This window comes from Squalius cephalus (genome assembly GCF_949319135.1).
Source record: "Squalius cephalus genome assembly, chromosome: 23".
NCBI lineage: Eukaryota > Metazoa > Chordata > Actinopteri > Cypriniformes > Leuciscidae > Squalius > Squalius cephalus.
The window spans coordinates 27,649,085-27,672,021 of record NC_137144.1 but is presented as its reverse complement, the minus strand read 5'-3'; the positions used below and the strand labels follow the sequence as shown (position 1 = coordinate 27,672,021).

The following is a 22,937-nucleotide window of genomic DNA, read 5'->3' as shown; positions in this document are numbered from 1 at the left end:
ATTCTGGTGCCTTGATTCTTTTAGTACTTTTTAAGGAGAGATCTTCATATTAATTAGCATTATTTGTTTTGTGCATCCCTTTAATCAAAGAGTCATCAAGAGTCATTCAATCGTGAATCTGCACTGGTAGTGTTTTTTTTTTTTTTTTTTTTTTTTGCATGTATGAATTGTGAACTGAACATCATGAAAATCATTCAGTAACTCTGTTTTTAAAATAAGTACAACTTGATTTAGATTGTGAAAAGTAGGAATGACCAGCAATGCCAAAATTTAACTAAAAATACTAGCCTAATAATAATTATATTTTGTATATATATATACCATATATATATATGTTTTAAATGGTTAAAGTGAATTTAGGCATCACAGATTTATAATGTACAGAATAAAAGATGGATATCCCCCAATATAATTAGCATTAAACAAAAACACTTTCTCCTTAACACTTTTATAAATACCATTTGCTACAACAAAACTCTAAAACTGGTAACTCATGGACAATTGACTTGCCTGGATAAATGAAGGTGACAAACAAACATTGAAAAGAATCAAATTGGATCTTGAATCAGACAGTTACACTGTTGTATGACCGGTTCAAAACGAATGTTATGAAAATCATACAGTACCAGTATGTTTTAACAAATGAAACTGGTTCTGAATAAGAATAGGCTAGTTCTTGATTCCCAACCCAACCTTAAATACTTACTATGTATTAATAATAGTAATAGCAATGGTTGCCTTAGCAAACACTGCTTAATTATAAAGAAAAAAGATGACCTGACTGTCAGTGAGAGAGAGAGAGAGAGAGAGAGAGAGAGCGAGAGAGAGCGAGAGAGAGCGAGAGCGAGAGAGAGAGAGGGAGAGAGGCCATCACGATTGAACGGTTCCCACCTCCCCATCTTTATCTCCCGCTGGATTTATTGGTGAGGATGTAGCAATTACGCACCAGGCAAAACAAGCAACCCAATGTGAATTTTTCAAAGGAAGACACTCTAACATCGAGAGAGAGAAGAGAGAGATTGTGCTGAACGCCATCGCATAACGATAAATGGGAATCTAATCCCGTTTTTGGCATGTCAGCCGGGATTACACCAAAACTATAGCCTTCAGAACCAACGAAATAGCCTCGGGGAACACATTTCCTCCAAATAATGAAAGGAGAGTTAAGAGGGAGAAAAAATAACCTGGGTATTTACTAGCACAAGATCAACCCTCTGACAGGGAGAAAAAGAGAAACTATAAATCAATCCGTGTTCCTGTCAGCATCCCTTAAAATGGAGCTCGGCGTGCCAGAGCGAGTGGGCTGACGGATCGGTACCGTGGCACTTCTGCCGACGAGGTTTAAAATAAACACACAGCACATCACGCTAATCATAACGCATCGAGCGTTTACACCAAAGCTGGTGTGTTTTGATAAGGTTCTAGGAAACAAAAACAGCTGCCAAGAGCAGCTCGAAGAAAAGCTTAATGCGTCTCCCGGGATTATGAATGCGCACTCTCGAAAGCTTAAGACCCGTAGGGATGGGACTAAAAAAAGAGTCACCTTTACGGCAACAATACTTAAAGCAAACAATCAGCAAAAAAAAAAAGCTCATATGGTTTAACAACATTCCTAAGTTAAAATCCTTAAATTAATTACAAGCGGAACTAATCCATCTACTGCCAAAAAAAAACATAGCGGAGTAATACAATCGCGTGGTTTAACCAGATTACATTTCCTGAAGAAACCCTTGCTTGGCTGTAAAACCTTGCACAAAAATCTGAGGTACTGTTATGAGATTTATTCCATAGTGTTAACATTAAATATTGAAGCAAACTCCTCTTTCAGGTGGCTTTTCTGAACCGATGATACCATCATGTGCAGACAAAAGCGTTGCCTCACACCCAGCTCTTTAAATCTGGATTATCTTGAGATGGTTTATTCACTGGCCGTCTAACAAATCCACTGAGCTGTAGTCTACAATGGCAACTAATTCCCCACTTGAGCCAATAACACTGGCCAGCAAGGGTGTGAACCCACGGTCGGCCTGTTTTCGACTCGAGCGAACCTCCAGATGTTGGAAAACACAGTTTATGGGCAGAAAAGATCCCAATATTAAACATTTGCACACACGACATAACCCTCAGAAAGGATTTCCTGGATCGCCATCCGACGGAGCAATAAACTTAGCAACTCGCGTCAGCCAGAGTTACGACGTGCGCTCTGATCTCGCCGTTGAGCCAAGCTCACAGTGCGTGATGTGCGGTCTCATAGCGTTTGCCTCTATATTTAGGGTCAGAAATGCAGACTGCTGAATCAACACGGCTATAACGGATGACGGCATGAGCTGAGGACGAGCAAATGGTTTCAGTGTCAACAGTGGTCATATGTTCTTTACACCATGTTCAATGTAAAACGGCATTCACAACTGGAATGAAACTGGATATTCATTGAGAATATCTCGTAACAACGCTGAAACACGGGAAACTAAAGCACAAAGACTTTACAACACTCTATTACAATAATCTTGATAATTATACTGATAACCGATAAATGTTCGAATTTTAATTCTATACTATTTTGTCTGAAATAATAAATAAAACACTAAAACGGAAAATCAATGGTTTTTAAATGCTAATTTATTATTATTAGTGTTTTAAAAATGAAAAATTAATAACTAAGTGAGCATTATATGATGGCAAAGATAAGTAAAAAAAAAGAGGAAATTAAAATTCACAGTTAATTATCCAATATTGGTCAGTAGGATAGGCTACAATATCAACCAATATTATAATAATTGAAATATTATATAGGCTAAATTAAAAAATAAATCTATATAGCACTGAGAAAATGTGCATCCCCAGTTGAAATATTACAAGGAGGAGGCATTAAAAAAAAAAAAAAAAAAACACACTCATTTTAAAACCAAACTAAAGCCAAAAGTCTAAAATAGATTTAAATGACTAAATCATCTCCTTGAAATATGAAGTACAACAAATAAGTAACCTTCAGCATCACAAAAGAGTGATCTGATGAGCAGGGTCGGGGTACTGTCAGCACATTATAGATATCAAATGCTTTTAGTCCATGACTGGAAGTGCCTTATTAAAGAAGGTCGCTCTCCCTCGTCAAATAACCCCAGAGATGGGTTAAATTAGCCCGTGTTATTCTCAGGGCGATAACGACTGCGAGTGCAGTATTAGCGGATAGCCTAGCGCTCCTGCATTCCTGCACGATCGTGCGAGGTGGGAAAACCAGCCCTGTCTGCCATCGAACGGCTCGAGCCCACAACGCCCCGCCCGCATCATGGGATGAGGAAATGCGAAACCACTTTCAAGACGGTTAAAAAGCCGGTCTGGTCCCCTCCCTGACACTCGATAACATCCCCTCCTCACACCTCGAGATCTGGTTGTTCAGAGGCATGAGGAAGAGGTATTTCATGTTTTGTTTGAGCTGTTGTCGTTCCTCCCCCCAAGGCCCCAAGTGAACCCCTTGTGCTTGTTTAAGGAATGTACCAGAAGACAATAGTGGCAGTCAGAGGAAGCCATGAATGGAGGCCATTGGTCGTGAAGCACTACAGTGCCAACAGAAAGGTTTCTACCAGGGACAAAGCTTAGAATGGCTTTTCTAACCTCCAGAACAGAAGCAAGCTAGAAGAAAAATACCATTGAGACTACATCAAAAACGTTTCATTTCAAATTAAGAATCGCAAGCATGTAAACGTCATTACTTAGCAAGTATACGGCACCATTATTAACTGTTCTTGGACAAAAAAAGCAGGAATAGATTGCCATAATTACTTAGGAGTTATTGCTTTCTTTAGTTGCTAGCATGTTTACTGTAAATATGCTAAATAATTCAACTAACACTCTCAAGGTAGATTCACATCTTCACTTTATTTTTTGCACCGCCAAAACAGCAGCTGATCTGAAAGAGTCAAATTATAAAAGAATGATTCACACTAATGACCACCATAAACCCCGTTTTCTTATACACAGTATGTGAATGTTTTAAATGTTTTATAGTAAATCATCTAATCTAAAACACTTCACAACAGAAAATACACTAATGCAACAGGCTTGAAAAAACAACAAAATAAAAACAAGGTCTTTCACCCTCATCAAGTCAAAACACTAAAATCTTTCAAGGACATTACAAACAGATCTCCATGAATTCTTTCTAAAGAAAACTCCTTGTTGCTCTTTCCAGTAGCCTATATTTGGTTGCCTGTCACAATTGAAAGCAAGCAAGGGGTCCAAGTGTTACATTTCAATGGCTCCCCTGGGGCCCACTAGGTAGGGAACACAATGCTGTATGAACAACTACTGACTGAGTCACTCGCAAAGAATTTCTCATATCTGTTGTAAGCAGATACGCTTAGTCGATCCTCTCCGTTTGTAATGCAGGCCAGGCTTAGTAGTTGCACAACTAAAAAGCAATGCAATACGTTTTCTGAATTTAATGACTACGAAGACTACTTATTTAAGATAAACACCATCCCATTCATGCATTAGTCTGCAATGATCTTTGAAGGGTTTGCAAAAGAAAAAGTGTATCGTTCATGTGGGGATTATGCCAAACTCTACATTCTTCTAAGAACAATCTGTCGAGGCATGGATTCTTGTTTTAACACGAGAGATCAAGCTACAAACTAGACCAGCTGCCAAACTCCTTATGAACTAGGAGGCCGATAATTGAGTGAAATGAATAATTGAGAAAACCCCTACAATCAGCCAACAACAACTCAATTCAAACAAGACTGAGCAACATCAGATAGAGAAATAGCATGTAAATATTGGAAGATATCTGACACTTAACCTGAGTTTCTACATTTGTTACCTAGCAAGAGAAAGGCTTAACCCATTCGCAAGATGGTTAACGACAATTGGTAAGATCAACTTATTAGCATTAAAGCTGTTAAATTCTTATATTCAAGGTGGATGTTCTGGGAGTTCATATTCTTGTACCTCTGGTTATCTGGCCGCTGTCCTAAATCTCTTTTGGCAGCTCTATGCATTACTAATTGGAGATTGAGTCCACTGAGCCAAGCATGTCAGTTTTCCTCTTTTTAAATTGGACTAGTGCCAAAAGGAAATGCAGTGAGCAGGTTGGCACACCAGTGTATGTCAGTTACCACTAACTCTCTGGTTCATTTCTAAACAGTTGGAACAACACGCGTTAGCTTTCAACCTAACCATTTATAATACTCAACCAGATGCTTAATAAATGGAAACATTAAACCGTCCAAAATAACGCCAGACAGACTAATGCAAACTTCAGATGCTTTCCCGTTTGATAGAGCAATGAAAACACCAGTGCACTCACCTTCTCACTTTTTACTTTCTTCATGCTCCTGCAGTCATTATTTTCCACTTCTTCTGGTTCGCTCTTGATAGCCAAAGGTGTGACTATTCCACTGGTATCAAGGGTAATATTCCCTAGTTGATCAGCACCACCAAGGTCCGAATTCTGCGCCCCCTCAAATGGGGTATTGCGTGCCTGGCCTAAAGGCATAACCTGGGCCGATGGGTCCTTTTCCAAGGGCACGTTCCCAACTTGTACCCCTTCGTTTTTCTCCTTCTTGCTTTTCCCAGAACCGTCCTTGTCCTTTTTTCCACTCTGACCATTACGGGAGGCCTTGTTACTTTTATCAGAGCCTTTCCCAGAAGGTAAGGTCGTGGAACCGCTTCCCGCGGTTGGCCCAGAGCCCTCGTTTTGAGTCCGTCCCTGGGCGTCCTTCTTGCCCCCATCAGGGGTTGAGGACTTGCTACTGTCCTTGGAATTCTTGCTACGCTTAGCTTTGGATTTGCTGTCCTTGATCGGTGGAGGCGGCACCGGGTTAATGAACTTAATGTTGTCAGGCAATGCCGCTACGGCGCTCGAGGCAGTAGCCATCCCGTCCCCGTCCTTGGTGCCAGACATCTCAAGCTTGTCTTTCTCTAAGTCTGCGTCGAGGTCAATAATCAGGTTTCCTACACCAATATCCCACTCATCCCCGCTGTCGTAAGTGTCCACCGCATTCGAGTCCACACCTTTCCCGCCTGCAGTGCCACTACTGAGGGACATCTTAGTGCCAGCGGCCCAAGCGTGCCACAGGGAGGTCTGACCTTCTCAGACGACTGAGGCGGTCAGGAAGCACATTTACAAATGCCTCAGGGTCCTGATGGTTTCCCCTTCCCAGTAACCCACATTGTTGCCCTGAGGGAAGAAAAAAAAACAATGAGAAAATATGTAAGAAATTAGGAAATGTAGTAAAATACAATGTTTTAATACCATTTGACAGGACACTGCTCTCATGAAACAGTTTTAGTAATGTCGACTTTACATTTTCCATATATAAAAAGGCTTTGCAAGCTGTACCACTCCACATGAATTATGTAAGAATTATGTAAGTTGCTTTGGATAAAAGCGTTAGCTAGGCCTAAATGATTAAATGTAAATGTAATTACAAATATGCTAAGTAACTGTTTCAAAAAAAAAAAAGATAAAGCTGATTCATAGTCATGGTCACCATCAGTGCACAGTCAATCTGTGCTCAGAAAACAGACGTTGCATCACAACACATGGAAACACTTGACAGGTTTACATCAAGGACTCAAACATGCCACTGGTTTGGAGACTACATAGTATTGCTATTAATTTCCTGACAAGTGAACATTAAATATATTAGGGTGTGCAAAACTACATATTTTTAAAACCAACTACCCATGGGATGTCTAAATGACTAGTTGGTCTATTAAGGCAGCCCACTATAATTAGGCTGTTGTAGAGTAACAGTGATATATTCCTACACCAATTAGGTTATTCACACAGGACACTTCTTGTGTTAAAAACTAGCTGGATGGTCTTTAGAAATCAAGTTGATCTCATTTTAACTTGATGGGTCATCAATATAGCTTGAATGCAAACCAATGCCATGCTCGTGGCACAAGTTGAAAAACATTCTCTGATGCTGAAATACATGCTAACATGATGGAGTTGAAGTTGACAGTGCATTGTTAATTGTAACTGTTACAAGATAAAGCACTTAACTACTCAGCCTGTAGACTTAACCCTAAAGGTTAACCACAGTGTCAAAATATTACATTTAAATATTCAAAACAAGGTAAGCATCAGATGTCCATGCCAGCTGGACTAAGCACAACAGATTGGAACCTAAAAAATTTAAAGACATGTCATGATGCTGCAAAAAGTCTTGCTAAAAACAAGCAAATACCCAAATTGTGTGGGATTTATTTTTTTACAAAATCATGTTTTTTCCTATTTTGAAAATATTTTGGTGGCTGCCACAATGAATCTTTGTCTCGCCAAAGATTTATTTGATAATTTGATGTGACCATGTACCTGCCGTTCTGCAGTACTGGTTCCCGCTGATAGCCATCTGCTTTGAAGAAACGCTCCCGTGAGTGTTTGAGCTCTGTGAAGAGCATCAAAGGCATCATTTACAACATATTTCTGCAGCATTGAGCTTTGTAGCCAATCACAGACAGAGCTATCTGTTAAGCGTGTGAACGGAATGGCCAATCAGATGTGTTTAAAAGAGTTTCTGTTCAGCACGAGTTTTCACACTTGTGAATCCTTTCATTATAATCAACAAAGTGTAAACACAATGTCAATAAGAGATTCACTCACAGCGTAGAGAGCTTCATTGATTATCATTTATTCATTTATCATCATTTATTCATTATTCATTATCATTACTTCATTTATTATAAGTGTGCAGCTGTGATTATAATGGCAGCGATCTTTGCTCTCTTTCTGTATGCAATTATATTTTTTATACTGCTAACTACACTGCAAAGTTTCTGGATTGACAACCGTATTTAAATGCACAATTGATAGTGATAACTAGGCTATAGCAATAGACATAACTAAAAAAATCTGATACTGTATGTCAAATTATCTTAAGTCTTGTAGTGTAAATGCAAAATAATAGACCTGCCACTTTCTCTATATATTGTGTAACTTTGTTTTTCATTTTATTACAAACTTTTCAAATCAGTCAACCAGTGACTTTTTACATCAAAATTTACAGATTTTTAAATATAAAATAGGCCTTTTTACATCTAAATTTACAGATTTTTAAATATAATATAGGCCTTTTTACATCTAAATTTACAGATTTTTAAATATAATATAGGCCTTTTTACATCTAAATTTAAAGATTTTTAAATATAAAATAGGCCTTTTTACATCTAAATTTACAGATTTTTAAATATAATATAGGCCTTTTTACATCTAAATTGACAGATTTTTAAATATAAAATAGGCCTTTTTACATCTAAATTTAAATATTTTTAAATATAAAATAGGCCTTTTTACATCTAAATTTACAGATTATTAAATATAAAATTGGCCTTTTTACATCTAAATTTACAGATTTTTAAATATAATATAGGCCTTTTTACATCTAAATTTACAGATTTTTAAATATAAAATAGGCCTTTTTTAAATCTAAATTTACAGATTTTTAAATATAAAATAGGCCTTTTTACATCTAAATTTACAGATTTTTTAATATAAAAAGGCCTTTTTACATCTAAATTTACAGATTTTTAAATATAAAATAGGCCTTTTTACATCTAAATTTACAAATTTTTAAATATAATATAGCCTAGGCCTTTTTACATCTAAATTGACAGATTTTTAAATATAAAATAGGCCTTTTTACATCTAAATTTACAGATTTTTTAATATAAAATAGGCCTTTTTACATCTAAATGTACAGATTTTTAAATATAAAATAGGCCTTTTTACATTTAAATTTACAGATTTTTAAAAATAAAATAGGCCTTTTTACATCTAAATTTACAGATTTTTAAATATAAAATAGCTCTAAGAACTTTGTTGTATGATCTGTCCAGACAGTGATTATTTTTTTATTTAATGCATAAAAAGGATGTTTATATTACAAACCATTTTCTGCATTTATTTGGATTTATTGTCAGTACTGGGCTCGATAAAGCTGAACAGGATCAAGATATTACACATAAATAGTCAAAACAAAAGTAAACGTCAAACATTCATCAATATGCAGTTCACAAATGAATCACTACTATAATCTTTTTTCTGTGGACATGAATCACACAATTAACACTTTGCAAATGCCACTGATCCTTAGGACCTTTAAATAAGAAACAGAAAACCTTTTTAAATGTCAAAGATGCCCATGATCTATTTTCCATTAGAGATTCTCAAGAATACTAATCAATCCATCAAGCACAACCAGAGATCTAGCTCTGCATTCATTCAGTCTTGAACAGCACTAGAACAGACAGGCAGTGATTAAAGGTCAAAGTCATTGCCCATAATACTCGAAACAATTCACATAAAAGAGAGTTCGAACCACAAACTGGTTTAACTGCAGTACTACAGTTTGGCGGTTGTCTAATAAAACTAAGCGCTACTTAAGTTGAAAAGGATGAGTCCAGCTTTGAGCTGCATCTTAAATAGCCGAGGAGACAGATGGTAGAATGAGAGGACACTAATCAGTGGTTTGCTGTAATCCGTCGGTCCACCAGGGAACATGGAGCGTGTCCTGCAGGAAGCTTTCCAAACGTCTGCTGTTGGAACCCAAGATAAGACCAGCTTCCACTATCACAGTCATTCATCAGTCTCCTGTGTTTCTCAAGAGCTTTGAGGGAGAACTTTTTTAGATTTAGCATTTTAGATTATTTAAGGGTTATCCCACTGGATGTTCAAATATTTTCTACTACTCGAGTTTGATGTTTTAGAGTCAGTTAGAAAACAACATATTTTGACTTCCATAAGAGTGGAAAGTGATGCTTTTAAAATACACTGCAAAAAAAAGGCTTTTCTTACTTAGTATTTTTGTCTGGTTTCCAGTGCAAATATCTAAAAAAATCTTACATCAAGATGCATTTACTAAAGGAGTAAAATTAGATAAAATATTATGTCTTGTTTTCCCGGGGAATAAATCAAAATTGAGTGAGTTTTTGCTTAAAACAAGCAAAATTCTCTGTCCATGAAAAATAATCTTAATTCAAACAGCAACAAGATTATTTTTCTTACCCCATGGACAGATAATTTTGCTTGTTTTAAGCAAAAACTCACTTAATTTTGATTAATTTCCCCAGAAAACAAAACATAATGTCTTATGGCATTTTACTACTTTAGTAAATGCATCTTGATTTAAGATATTTTTTTGATATTTGGACTGGAAACAAGACAAAAATACTAAGAAAAGCATTTATTGCAGTGTAGGGATGCACCGATATAAAAGCGATAACCGATATATTGGCCGATAAATCTAAATCCAATTTTTTTTATTCATTTTTGAGAGCCTGATTACAAAAACAAGTCTCATCATTAAAAGCCATGTCCCAAGCACATGATTATAACGTTCTCATTATAATTTTATGTAGCCGATATGACAGAATTGCGCTGCACATGTTGACAGTAGTCATATTTCAAGCAATTCAAAACCATCATGTTGAACAGTGCGCATCTGAAGTGTCTCAGCTGAAGGAAATAATCCATTATTTATCGGCTTTAGTATATCAGCCAAATTTTCTTATCAGGCCGATAACGAAAACACCAAAACTGATCATATATCGGCCGTTACCGATATAATAGCCGATATATCGTCCATCCCCATTTTAAAACATTGATCTGCTTGTTTGAGTGGCCAAACATGTCAACTTCTAACTCAATGATGTGAGTTTTGGCTGGGAATTTCAGGATATAGGTCATTTATTTTAGCAAGAACGTTTAATTCTGCTTGGGGCACTGAATAAAGAACATCTCCTTTAAAAAAAAGTCCTTATGGAATTGTCAAATCATTTATAATCTTAAACCTGAAAATAGAAGTATCCATGATATAAATGGAATAAAACCAGGAGGTGTACAATCTACTTCCTGCAGTTAAATTGTGTAATTAGTTACTAGTTAAAACACGTATAGTAAAGTGTAACTTGCCTAGGGTTCTTGATGTTGCCAATAAAAAGCTTTACAAAACTCATTCATATCCCAACATGGCTGATGATGCAAGCCACTGTCACTGTTCTCACACACAACCTAATTAGGAACCGAATGATGAAACTGTGCTATCGCTATAAAAGGGGGTAAAAAAGAAACCTTTTGTCTGTTCTCCGTTCAAACACTGAAGGCAAAAAGACAAAGCTTTTGATTTGAGCCAGGCAAGGACGTGCCGCACATGCACAAGTTTTGCTTTTTGATGGCGTTTGATGGATAATCAATCAATATGCCTCTAGAGAAGCTGTTTACTGAGTATAATTCAATTGTGCTTCTCTCCATCTTTGGCAAGAATCGCTAAAGGTAAAGCAAACACCTGTGTTGGAGCGACTCTGGAACAGGTTGTCCTTTTCATTGCCCCAAAACTCAGGTACTGGTGCCCTTCCAGGGGCCGTAAATACCAGCGCTAAACTAATTTAGCTTTCCCTGCCACATGCCAGCGAGCAGCGGGAGCGCTCGGGGGAGGCGAGCCGTCTTTTCCATGCTCCCAACCCCACCCGACACGACACGGGCCTAATTAACACAGGCATCCACTGCGGACGCCTCGGCTTGATGGAAAAACGTGAGCTGAAACTCAAACGGGCACTTGTGCAGACGCCTAGCCGAGATGACAGAACCGAGGATCAATACCTGTCTCGCCCTTGTTTGATGATGAAAAACAGATAAAAAGAGCGAATACAATCGGGGCTGGGATGAAGAAAAACAACAACAAGACAACAAAGATGAAACATAAAATCAAGAGTCGTTACTCAGGAGAACCCTCTGACCTGATTGAAATGCACTCAGTGCCAGAACGGCCTCTGAGTTTTTAAATTCCCTCCCGGCAATTGAGTAATTGAGATTCTCTTATAAAGCAGGTTTCAAAGGCTGCTGGAACGGCAGAGAAACTGACAGGCTCTTCGTCAGTGCAAATCACAGCTCTTTCTGAAGAGCACAGGCTCAGTGAAAGGGAGGGAAGCACTTCCCGTGGTTAGATTACACACTGCATCAGATGAAAGCACTGCCAACTGCGTTTTCATCTTCCCCTCTTGGAATTCTCCCTCGCCTTCTTGTCTTCTTCTTTCGAGTCGAGAGATCTGTAAGAAGACGAGTGTAGGATTTGATCTCAGAGATGACGGTAAGACGGCCGTCCTTTCTCTCTGTTCTTATTAGGCCCGATCGGTAGTTTCCCAAATGGCCAACAAGCTAGTCCTGCCAACCTCATAACTCCACCATTAGCCAAATCAAACACAGGCCAACCGTGTTAGCGCCCGCGAAGGGAACATTTGATCCAACCCAGAAGAGAAGAGAACAGCTGTCCAGGGCCGGTCTGGAGGAGTTGGGTTGCTCCGTTCAACCACACAGTAAAGAGGGTGAAATACTATCTGCACTTGACCTACTGCACTGCCCTCAATGCTAACACACAACGAGCGATCCATCCAACTAATCGCACTGTCAAACACAAAAGGCAAGGCTTGCAACAAATTAATCAGGGATAATCTGTTGAATGTGGACGTCGAAGATCTGAAAAATGAAGTTTATTACGCAGAAATATCTCTGCTCCAACATTTTATACTGCATTACATTCGTCTTCCCTCTCAGCATGTAAATGAAGCTCTGTCTTAAATGGAAATTGAGGATAACACTGAAAGTGTACACCACATCTTTGATATTCTTTCCAATAAGAAGAGCCAAATGTTAAGGTGATAAGACCTTATACCTAAAATCCCTGTATTCAGGATGGTTCTTGATTGCTCCCATGCTATAAGTGATAACAAATCACTCTGGTGATACTATTTACATATTACTGAAATCGGAAGGAATTGTCTCTATGATAAATAAGCTCTTTTTAGGGAAGGAGCGTAATTAAATAAATATATATATATATATATATTAGGGCTGTCAAACGATTAATCGCATCCAAAATAAAAGTTTGTTTTTACATAATATATGTGTGTGTACGGTGTATAATTATTTCTATATATAAATACACACACATGCATGTATATATTTAAGAAATATTTGCATGTATATACTGTGTATATATATTTATATTATATATCATTTATATTATATATAAATATTTTATATATAAATAACACATTTTTCTTAAATATATATGCATGTGTGTGTATTTATATATAGAAAATAATTATACTCCATACACACACATATAGTGGAAGTGGAAGAGGAAGTTGGATCGGAGCAGACTATAATTCCTTACACTGTGGTTAATGCGCACGATCCTCACAAGAACATATAACTGCAAAAAAAAAAAAAAAAATTCATGGCAAAGCTGTGGCCAAACATTTCAATTTTATATAATAAAATATTAAGATCGTTTTTTCAAAATTATATATATTTTTAGTATAAAGAAATAACATAATAAAAAGCTAAGATCTGCTGCATTATCAAAATACTAATCATAACTAAGACACATGTAGCATTTAATGTCTTAATGCCACCAGATGTTAGAGTCGTTAAGCACCACCTCAACCTATAAATATTTTTCCAGCTCTGCCAAACACAGCCAAGCCAAATACTCAATTACAGGGGCAGGAAAGGGGGCTTCTTAACGAGCTATTTCTAAGAGTCTGCCCGCGGGCCCGAGCACTCATTCCACACTAGCTGCCACACCGAGGGTCCACCGTGTAATTGGATTGTGTGCTTGAACTGCTGACTGAAATAGAAAAGTGCAGGAAGCTTCAGGTGATGGGAATCAAGCATCCTGCGGGGTCAGCCAGACTCCATCTCAGCAAAATGTCAGGAGCAGCGTCCGGTCTGGAAGCGCAGCAGGACTTCAATTTGTAGCTGTACGTGATGTACCGTTCTGCATTGCCCATGAGAAGTCTGTTTGGGTGCAACAGTCTGCCAGGTCGTCGATTACGGTAAGTCAAGTGTACATAGACGTGCCCTGAAGACCCTGCAAGCAACAGACCTTTTGCTTGGGCCGCAACTGTGCGGTTCTCCAATCAGAAGCTCTTTTTGAAGCTTTATCCACACTAGGGATATGATGGTGAGGACATTTCCCACTGGTTAATCGACGTGTGATAATACCAGTATCATCGGGGGGAATGACCTCTTTTGCACCTTGCTTTTAAATCGCTAATTCCAAAGGGAAAGTAAAATGCGCACAGGCATTCATAGCGGTGCAAGCAAAGCGAACGTTTTCAATTAATTCCCATGGAAGCTTCCGTAGGAATGAACTGTGCATATTTAACTTTCGCACCAATTTGGGTGCGGCGATTGCTTGGATGGTGGGTTCATTATTATTCTTAATGATAAACAACAAAAGAGTACAATGACAAACTTGCTTAAATAGGCGCTTTTATATTTCGCTTTGAAACCAAATCTTGTCTTGTCAGTCAAGACAGACACATTCAGTTTTTAATTGTAGTGTCTGTTCTCTAACTGAACTAAATTATTTTTATTACTGTAAAGAAGCAAAATGATGGTAACTGACTATCGCAGCAAGCACAATCTACACTAATATGGACACATTTGAAAAAAGAGAAAATCTTTTTCTCTACATTTTGGCCTTCCATCGACACTGAGAGGGATGGCACTTATGTTCAGTCACTCTGCATCTTCTCAATTAGCTTTAATTACGTTTAATGCATGCACAGTAAGATGACTTTAGCTTTTTCCAACGTTTAGCCAAAGCGTGGACAAGAAACACTACTGTGGGCAGAGTGGGTTTTGAAAAGAAAATGCAGTTTTCAAATCTAATTAATGTAGACATAGCCTAAGAAGCGAGTCAGAGAGCAAACTTTGATGATGATGCTCAAAGATCAGAACGGCAAAGGTGAAAAAGAAATATTTCTGCCTCCTTTCATCTCAATTCCCCTGTGTGTCAATAAAGCAAGCCAGACGTTTCACTCCAAACGCTCCAGTGTGAACAGTAACTGATTTGGCACCCCGGATGACAGGTCCCGCACTACATGAAATCTCTGGATGAGAGCGGGAGAGTTTACAGCATTCATGTCACAGATAATTTCCAGCCTATTCACAGAGAGGACAGAAATACTGTTCGCAGTGCACACAGAGTACCCGGGCTGAGAAGGCTGACAAGATCCCAGATGGATTGAACAGGCTTGCTGGCGGAGGAAGATCATGGTGCTACTATTCACAAGGATGGCTTCCTGGCAAATTAAACCAAGGGATTTCTCATCCAAGTCAAATTCAAGTACAGTGCACCCAAACTTTGTACCATCACTCTTGACTTTCCTCTATCGAACACAAAAGAAGAATCTCTGACAAATGTTCACGCTGCTCTTTTCCTTACAAGCAGACAGTACGCTTGTCTCTGAAAATGACAAAACAATGGCTACGTTTACATACCACCAAATAATCCATTAGTAATTGGATTGACGGCTCAATCGGACTGAAAAGCCTTCATGTAAACACCTTAAAGGCCAATTTATACTTCTGCGTCGGGTGCGCGCAGTAGGTACGGCGTAGCATACGCATAGGAGTGTACCATACGCCGTACCCTGACGCGCACCTCCTCAAAAATGTAACTACACGTCGAGACGACTCGGACCGCAAGATCTGTGATTGGTCGGCTTGGTAGCATCGCGTTTCCTCTTACGCATTTCCGGCGAGTTCTTCTGCACCGTCCGCCATTTTTAAATTCAGAAGTTCAGTGAAAGTTCAGTGAAGAACACGGAAATGGACCAAGTGACCGAACGATTGGTTGAAGAGGTGCAGAAATACAGCCATCTGGTATGGCTCGTCTTTAGCAGAATACTAAGACTGCCAGACGGCAGCGAATTCGTGGAGAGAGATTTCCTCCAACGTTCCTCAAAACAGCCGCAAGGAATCTAGACACAGTGGAACATTAAAACCCACCCACGCCAACTAGTGTTTAGGCGGTGTAACTGCAGAGCAACACAGACATAACGCAGAAGTATAAATGCTCACGACGGTGTAGCCTATGACGTACACTACGGCGTACACTCGACGCAGAAGTACAAATTGGCCTTTAGTGATCCGACTGAGCTCGATCCAAATAAATTGTCGATCGGATTGAAAGGGGTGGTTTATTCCTTTTCTAATCCGATCTAAAGGACATGTAAACACTTGATTGGATTGGATTGCGCATGTGCAATGTCGAAAAAATAGCGTCATGCCGTATGACGTGCGGAACGAGCTGTTTTTCCCGTTGAAAAAAGTGTCATAAATGAGTGTCATATGTTCTTTGTCTCCAAATTATGACAAGAAATGGATAAATATTAAGTGTGCTGTTTAATACAAATAAAGAACCAACGTAGGAGAATGATTATTATGCGTAAAACGCAGGGAAACTCAAAAAATCAATTCCGATTTGAAGCTTGTGAAACACGCACATCAACCCGATCACTTGTTTAGCGTTCATGTAAATAATACATTCAGATTCATCAATTGGAGTGAATTCAGTCCGATTGAAACAAAAGTTGTGCATGTAAACATAGCCAATGACTTTCCGAAGTCTAATCCAAAACACTCCTAGTAGTCTGCCATAGACTTAGAGAACAAGACAAGGTGAAGTGTACAAACGTGTGGGACGTGTGCAATAAAGATGTGACAGCGGTCTATATTGAAATTGGAAACGTAAAACAGTGATTCTTTATGCCAAAGACGCCTCCTTTGGCAAAGTTTACTACCAAGTGCTTACTGTACGCTTCACATCTTTATTTCAGAGACAAACTGATGCACGCCATAGGTTAAAACCTGATAATGTCCACAAAAAAACACCATTGCTGGCTAAAAACATTAAGCTACAGAATGAAAAGTGTTGCCAATAAACTAACAACACTTGTCACAACTTTGTTGTGGTAGCGGCTCATACAAACACGTTTAACATGTTCATCTTTCATTGCGTGCAAACAGTGACAACACAGAGTAAATCTGAAGTCATGTGTAGGTACTAATTTGAAGTAATTTGAGAACGGTGTAAAGTGCCACAGTTGATACAAAGGTAATTGCTGCAGAAGAACCTTAAGAGAAGAGAAGCCATTTGTTGCCAAGATGACAATATAAGAGCACCAGAGGCCTAAAGACAACATACAGACAGAAAACTACACCAAACACGGCAGGTCCGACTCGTTTTTTCCAATCAGTCTTTGGTTTCTGAACACACATCAATCAATTAAGTGCTTAAATAGGATCAGCTCAGCTCTTCAGGTGCAGACACTTTTGCCCTCAGCTAATTTCTAAGGATAATTCACTGTAAAATCTCACGGTAATTTACCTAAGTAACAACCCCCCTCACCCCAAATGTACATTCATGCTAGGATGAGTCAGGATGGTGGATTGGTGAGGACAACTTGTTTATCTAGTGCTTTATAAAAGTCTGTATATTACATTACGTTTTTATTAAATGTTACTTATCTAATTCTTTCTCTCGATTCCCTTGTGTAAATGTGAATGTTTGCAAGTACTTGGAGCTTCAGGAAACCATATCAAATTCCTTGTGTATTACACTATTAGCAAAGTGCTGTAGATGGGTTGAATTTAGAAATGCAACATTTTTGAGAGTTTTTCAGGATGAGGCTATTCGTGTTAGTCTTCATATTCATGTTCATATTCAATTCTTTAAAGGAGCACAATCTCTACCACCCAAAAACACTGACCCATTTCGCTAACTTCTAAAGCCAATTACTCTAATCTAAAGGGCCTACTAGTCTAACTTTACAAGACCGACTAGTTGTTTAGACAATTCACCAACTGCTGGTTTTAAAAATATGTAGTTTTGCATATGCCTAGCAGTTATTATAAGGAAGCAATTGGGATTTGCCATGTGGGTCACGCCCAGTGTGGGGGCTGGGATATGGAGTTGGGTTTAGATGTGGTTTCCAGAAGAATCTTAGGCACACAAAATCAGCACAAAACCAAAACCACAACAGACTGCCATCTGTTTTGATTAGGAGAATGTGTTATTTATGCAGGCTTTTCAGTCACGCATGTTCGAGTGCTGAAATACAGCATGGGATACGATGGGCATTTGAGGAAGAAACCTGGGGGAAAAAAAGACTAAATCTTCTGTTTGCATTCTGTACAACTACAGAGAAGGGCAAAAATGCAAGTTTTTTTTATTTTTTATAACACCTTCAGCTCCTACTCAACAAATTTGCTTTCAAAACATGCCTATGCAAAGCCACAATATGGGCGGCAGCTGTGTGTTCAATTGTGTTTGTCCAACCCAATAAATTTATGACAAACACATGCTACAACTGAGGCCAAGGTTCCCCCAAGCAATTTCAAGCCCTCCACACAACAATCACAACCCGAACCCATTCCAAGCTTCTCTCGTCATGCCTTCAAAAATAAAACTCTCCAAAATCACAGGGGAACCTCCGAAAAGTGAGTTCTGAGGAACACGAGCACCAGCTCCAAGGGTTTCAGCGCTGCGGGTGCTTCGGAGCGTTGCCTTTACAAGGCCATGTTTAATTCATGCCGTGGCTAAAACGAGCACTTGAAGGAAAAGCACACGAAAAGAAAGTGAGCATTTTTCTGTACATTTCAATGGAAACGAATGGAACAATGGCACAAAAAATGGGTAACACGAATGCAGATTTCAAATCTAGCTAAACGTAAATTACAAACTGCAAAACAAAGAGGTTTTTGGTCAAATTGAGGCATGATTTGGATTAATCTCACTGAGAAATATACAAGTCATTTTTCACCCCTGAATTGATGGAAAAAAAGATATTGCATACAGAAAATTTAGTTTATATTTAAGACTATTCCAGTTTTTGACATTGTTTTCATGCACATTTTCTTGGCCGATGTCCGATTTCTTGTAAGTGTGAAATGGCGACGCAGATTTTTGCAGATTGCAAAACTATAATTAACATCATGTACAAACAAAAATCTACCTTTCTTCAATGCAAAATTTTATTTTCATAAAAAACAAGTAGCCTATAAAGACTAATAAAATAAGAATAAACAAATGTCAAACAACAGCACATATAAATGCAATAGAATAAAAGGAGATTTTCAGGTAGGTATACAGTATATTCAGGTAAGGCATACCGGTACTACAGAAATTAAAGTAATCAAATGTAAAATAACACTAGATAGTCTTCATTGTAAAAATTAAATACAGATTAATGCTTATAATTAGTTACGATATAATTACAAAAAGTTATTCAGTCAAGAGCAGAGATTGATTTCCTTTGTCTTTTGTTCTTTGATTGACATGACAGACAGCAGCAGGAATATTAGGCAGTAGGGCTGCTCGATTATGGCAAAAATCATAATCACGATTATTTTGGTCAGTATTGAAATCACGATTACCGGTATGTAACATTATTATTTCACATGACTTTGGGAACGTGTTGCATTTATTAAAAAGACACCTTTCAACAATTTTGAACATTGTACTTTTTGAACTATTAAAATAAATAATATAACAAATAATACTTATTTTAAGTATAAGTACAAGTATTATGCGGGTAATTCCCCCACAAACATTAATTCACTTTAGCAAGTAGATTGTATGAGTAGCCTAAATTAATCCAGACAGATTATAAAATCAAATCAATCATTTTAAAACTTTCACAAACCGCGTGAGTCTCTCGGTCTCTCAAAATGGGTTGGACAAAGCAAGCGCCGAAACTACACTCTCGCGTTTAGGAGTCGGGACAAGACGGAATTGTCACTGACTAAAGTTGATAATTTTCACTTCTTTTTAAGTCTTATCAGTTTAAACATTCAAGCTGAGAGAGTTTATGGCATCGGGAGGGGCGGAAGTGCATGTGCGCGCGTCATTAAGAATCTTCGTTCTTTCAAAACAGAACATGGCAAAATAATCGTTTTTACTCGATTGTACTATTTTGTTGATCGTTGGGAGCCAAAATCGAAATCGAAATCGAAATTCAATTAATTGCACAGCGGCAGCCCTATTAGGCTGTCGTCACTTTAAGACGTTTATGCACGGATCCAACTTGCGTTATCTTTCTAGCTACTTAGGTTTCAAAACTGACTGTGTTTAACTGAATACTCCCCAAGACGGGCATTTTGACACAATTGTGTGTGTATTTGGCCATTTAAGCATTTGTTTTACTGAATAGTAAACAAAAAATAATAATAATTGAACAAAATACCACATTTCTTTTTGAGTTTAAAGTGAAATACAAGTCAGACACGTAACTTCATCAATGAGAAATGCCACTATCATGAATAGTCCAGGGCCATGAACCAGAAAGAGGGCTTGGAAACCACATAGATGTTTGGAGCGATTAGGGAGCCGCGGGCCCCCTGCAGGAGTCAGGGGTCCACTGAGGAATGTCTTACACCAACATCCAGCAGACGAAACGGTCAAATAACCAATGAAAGTGTTTCCTCATCAAACAACAGATCTACTGAATAATCTGGTTACACATGACTCATGTAGACAACCAACTGGTCTGTTCCTGAAATTGGCTTTTTCTCCTTTTTTTTTGGCATTAATCTTTTTAGTGGGAGTACTTTTGAACTTCTCTGACAAAGTTTTAGCAATTGTGGTAAAACCCAAAAGTTGCATTTCTAAATTGAATCCCTTTACCATTTCACTACCAAATTCACCATCTTCCACAATACAATAAGTGCACTTCAAAAGACACAGAGAAGAAACATTTATTAACAATATTCGCTTTGACAGTTTTTTTGTCTTTCAACACGGTCTTGAATTTTATTAAAGTAGGACTACATGTTGTTAAGGGTGGTTTTAGTATGGTGGTTTCCATAAAAGCTAATGCCAACCACATTACCAGTGCTTATACTGTATATTTATATTCTGAAGCTCTGATATTTTTAAAAACACTTTTTCACAGTAACACGAGGCCGCGCTGTAATAAATGGATGGAGTTATCACCACAATCTTGCGAGCTGTGCAATTCTTTCTGCCAGTCGCCCACCCAAGGTCTCTCGGCTGAACAAAAGAAAAGAGACATTCTAGCTGACGGTTTATTAACTGGCTGGCACAGAAAGTGAAAACTGTTTTTCTGCAGTCGAACGAGGAGATGTGAAAGGCTGGCAAACTAAATCCCAGCTGGATGGTGACAGGGGGCAATGAACCCAACAACACAATGACTGCAGCTGCGCTGTGACGGATGTCTACCACCATCCCACTGACACCAGAATGGAAATATTATAAAAATGGTACCATATAAACACCTCTTTTCTACTATCCATCCAGACGAGAGAGTGAATCATCTATGAAGCATCAGAGCGGCATCTAAATGGATCATCTACCAAGAGTCAGTAAAATGATCACGACCGTGCCACGCCATTAAAAGGAAAAGTTCAACCATAGACTAAACTTTGTGGAAGTCGTTCCAAACCTGTATGTTGTTAAACTCACTGCATAAAGAAAAGTAAGCTTATCTTTAAGACTTTACCCTCTCTTTTTTTGACATTTTTCCCCTAAATTGTCACTAAACTAACTAAGTCTCAGCATCAGAATGTCAGGACTATTATATTAGCATAAATTAAATGTTATTACGACAAACTTAAAAGTATCTGTTTTACTGAATGACAAAAAAGTACCATTGAGGACCATTAAGCAAAATACCACATTTCTTTTTGGTTTTAAGGTCGAATATGAGCCGGGCGTGTCATTGGATCAAATAAGGAACGCCACTATATCATGAAACATCCAGGGTAATGAACAAGAGGGCTGGAAAACCATTAAACGAACAGTTCGCCGATAAACTAATTTCTCTCAAGTTGTTCATGTTGTTATTTAAGCTGTGGAAATCAAAAGATAATATAAAGGGTTAGTTCACCCAAAAATGAAAATTATCCAATAATTTAGTTACTCTCAAGCCATTCTAGGTGTATATGATTTTTATTGTTCATACGAACAAAATCAGAGTTTAATATAATATCCTGGCTCTTCCAAGCTTTATAATGGGAGTGAATATTAACTGAAGTGAGTTTTTGAAGCCCATCCATCATAAAAGTAATCCATACGGCTCCAGAGGGTTAAAAAAAAGGCTTTCTGAAGCGAAGCGATGTGTTTTTGTAAGAAAAATATCCATATTTATAACTTTATAAACCAAATCACTGGCTACATTTGACAATCTTTACACATGACAATTTTCATATAGCCTACAGCTCATTCAATTGCCTAAATGAAAGAAAAAAAAACATAAAAACATGATAAAAGTGGTCAACATTATGTTCTCCAAGTTTTCTGAAGTCATATCAGCAACTTTAGTGTGAGTAAATAATGTCAGGAATCACATTTTTGGGTGAACCATCTCTTTAAAAGATGGTCCTCATCATGGTCTTTATGGTCAGAAAACATATCAGTAAAAATGAATGCACAATTTGTAATGCAATTTCCAAAATTTGTCTAGAAGAAATCAAGCACCACCACTTCGCCACAAACATGAAACGTTATGTTACTGGAATTGCACTGCTTGCTAAAGTAGAGTAAAAAGAGAAGATCTGGTTGGCAATGGGGCATTTGGACCCCAGAGCCAAGGCTGTTGAAAAAACTCATTTAAAAAAAACTTCTTTATGTTAGACAAAACCTTTCAAAGCCCTTTTCCAAAAACCTGCTGGCACGAGCTGAATGGCATTTCAGAAAAACTTGACTGATTTACATTCCAGCCTATCCATGGGCCGGTCAGGCGTAAGTCAGAGCCATCGCGGACACGACACTCAACACAAGCTTCCAGCGACTCTGTTTAACTTTCACATCTGCTAACGACTCCATTTATATAACTTTTATACACTCACTTCGTCGTTTGCTGTTGATAAAAGACAAGTTTGAACTAATCTGAGTGAATCAGCTAACCAGAAGGGCATGGTATGAACAAATCCATTCACAAAAACAACAGCACGCTTTACTTCCCGTCCGTTCTAGCAGAAATATGGCACGACATCTGAGAAATACAGCGAAAGGAAAAGCAGGATTAGAGGCATTGAGCTGTTAGATGTCATCAAAGCTTCAAGAAAAGTGGTGAGTGAATTCAAGAAATGTCTTTTTAGAAACTTCTCTCATGAAGGA

The 22,937-nt window shown here is 38.1% G+C and overlaps 1 protein-coding gene across 2 annotated transcripts in view; it reads right to left on the bottom strand.

The window, feature by feature from the left end:
• Positions 1-22,937, bottom strand: part of znf609a (zinc finger protein 609a) — a 113,020-nt gene that overhangs the window by 66,602 nt on the left and 23,481 nt on the right. Inside the window, exons 2-3 of one of the 2 annotated variants that reach the window (XM_079858936.1) lie at positions 7,325-7,397; positions 5,306-6,178 (exon numbers count right to left, since the gene is read on the bottom strand). In XM_079858936.1, the coding sequence (XP_079715062.1) occupies positions 5,306-6,046 (741 nt within the window). In that variant the 5' untranslated portion in view covers positions 6,047-6,178; positions 7,325-7,397. The remainder of the gene's footprint in view (positions 1-5,305; positions 6,179-7,324; positions 7,398-22,937) is intronic. The other variant, XM_079858935.1, reaches the window with a different exon arrangement.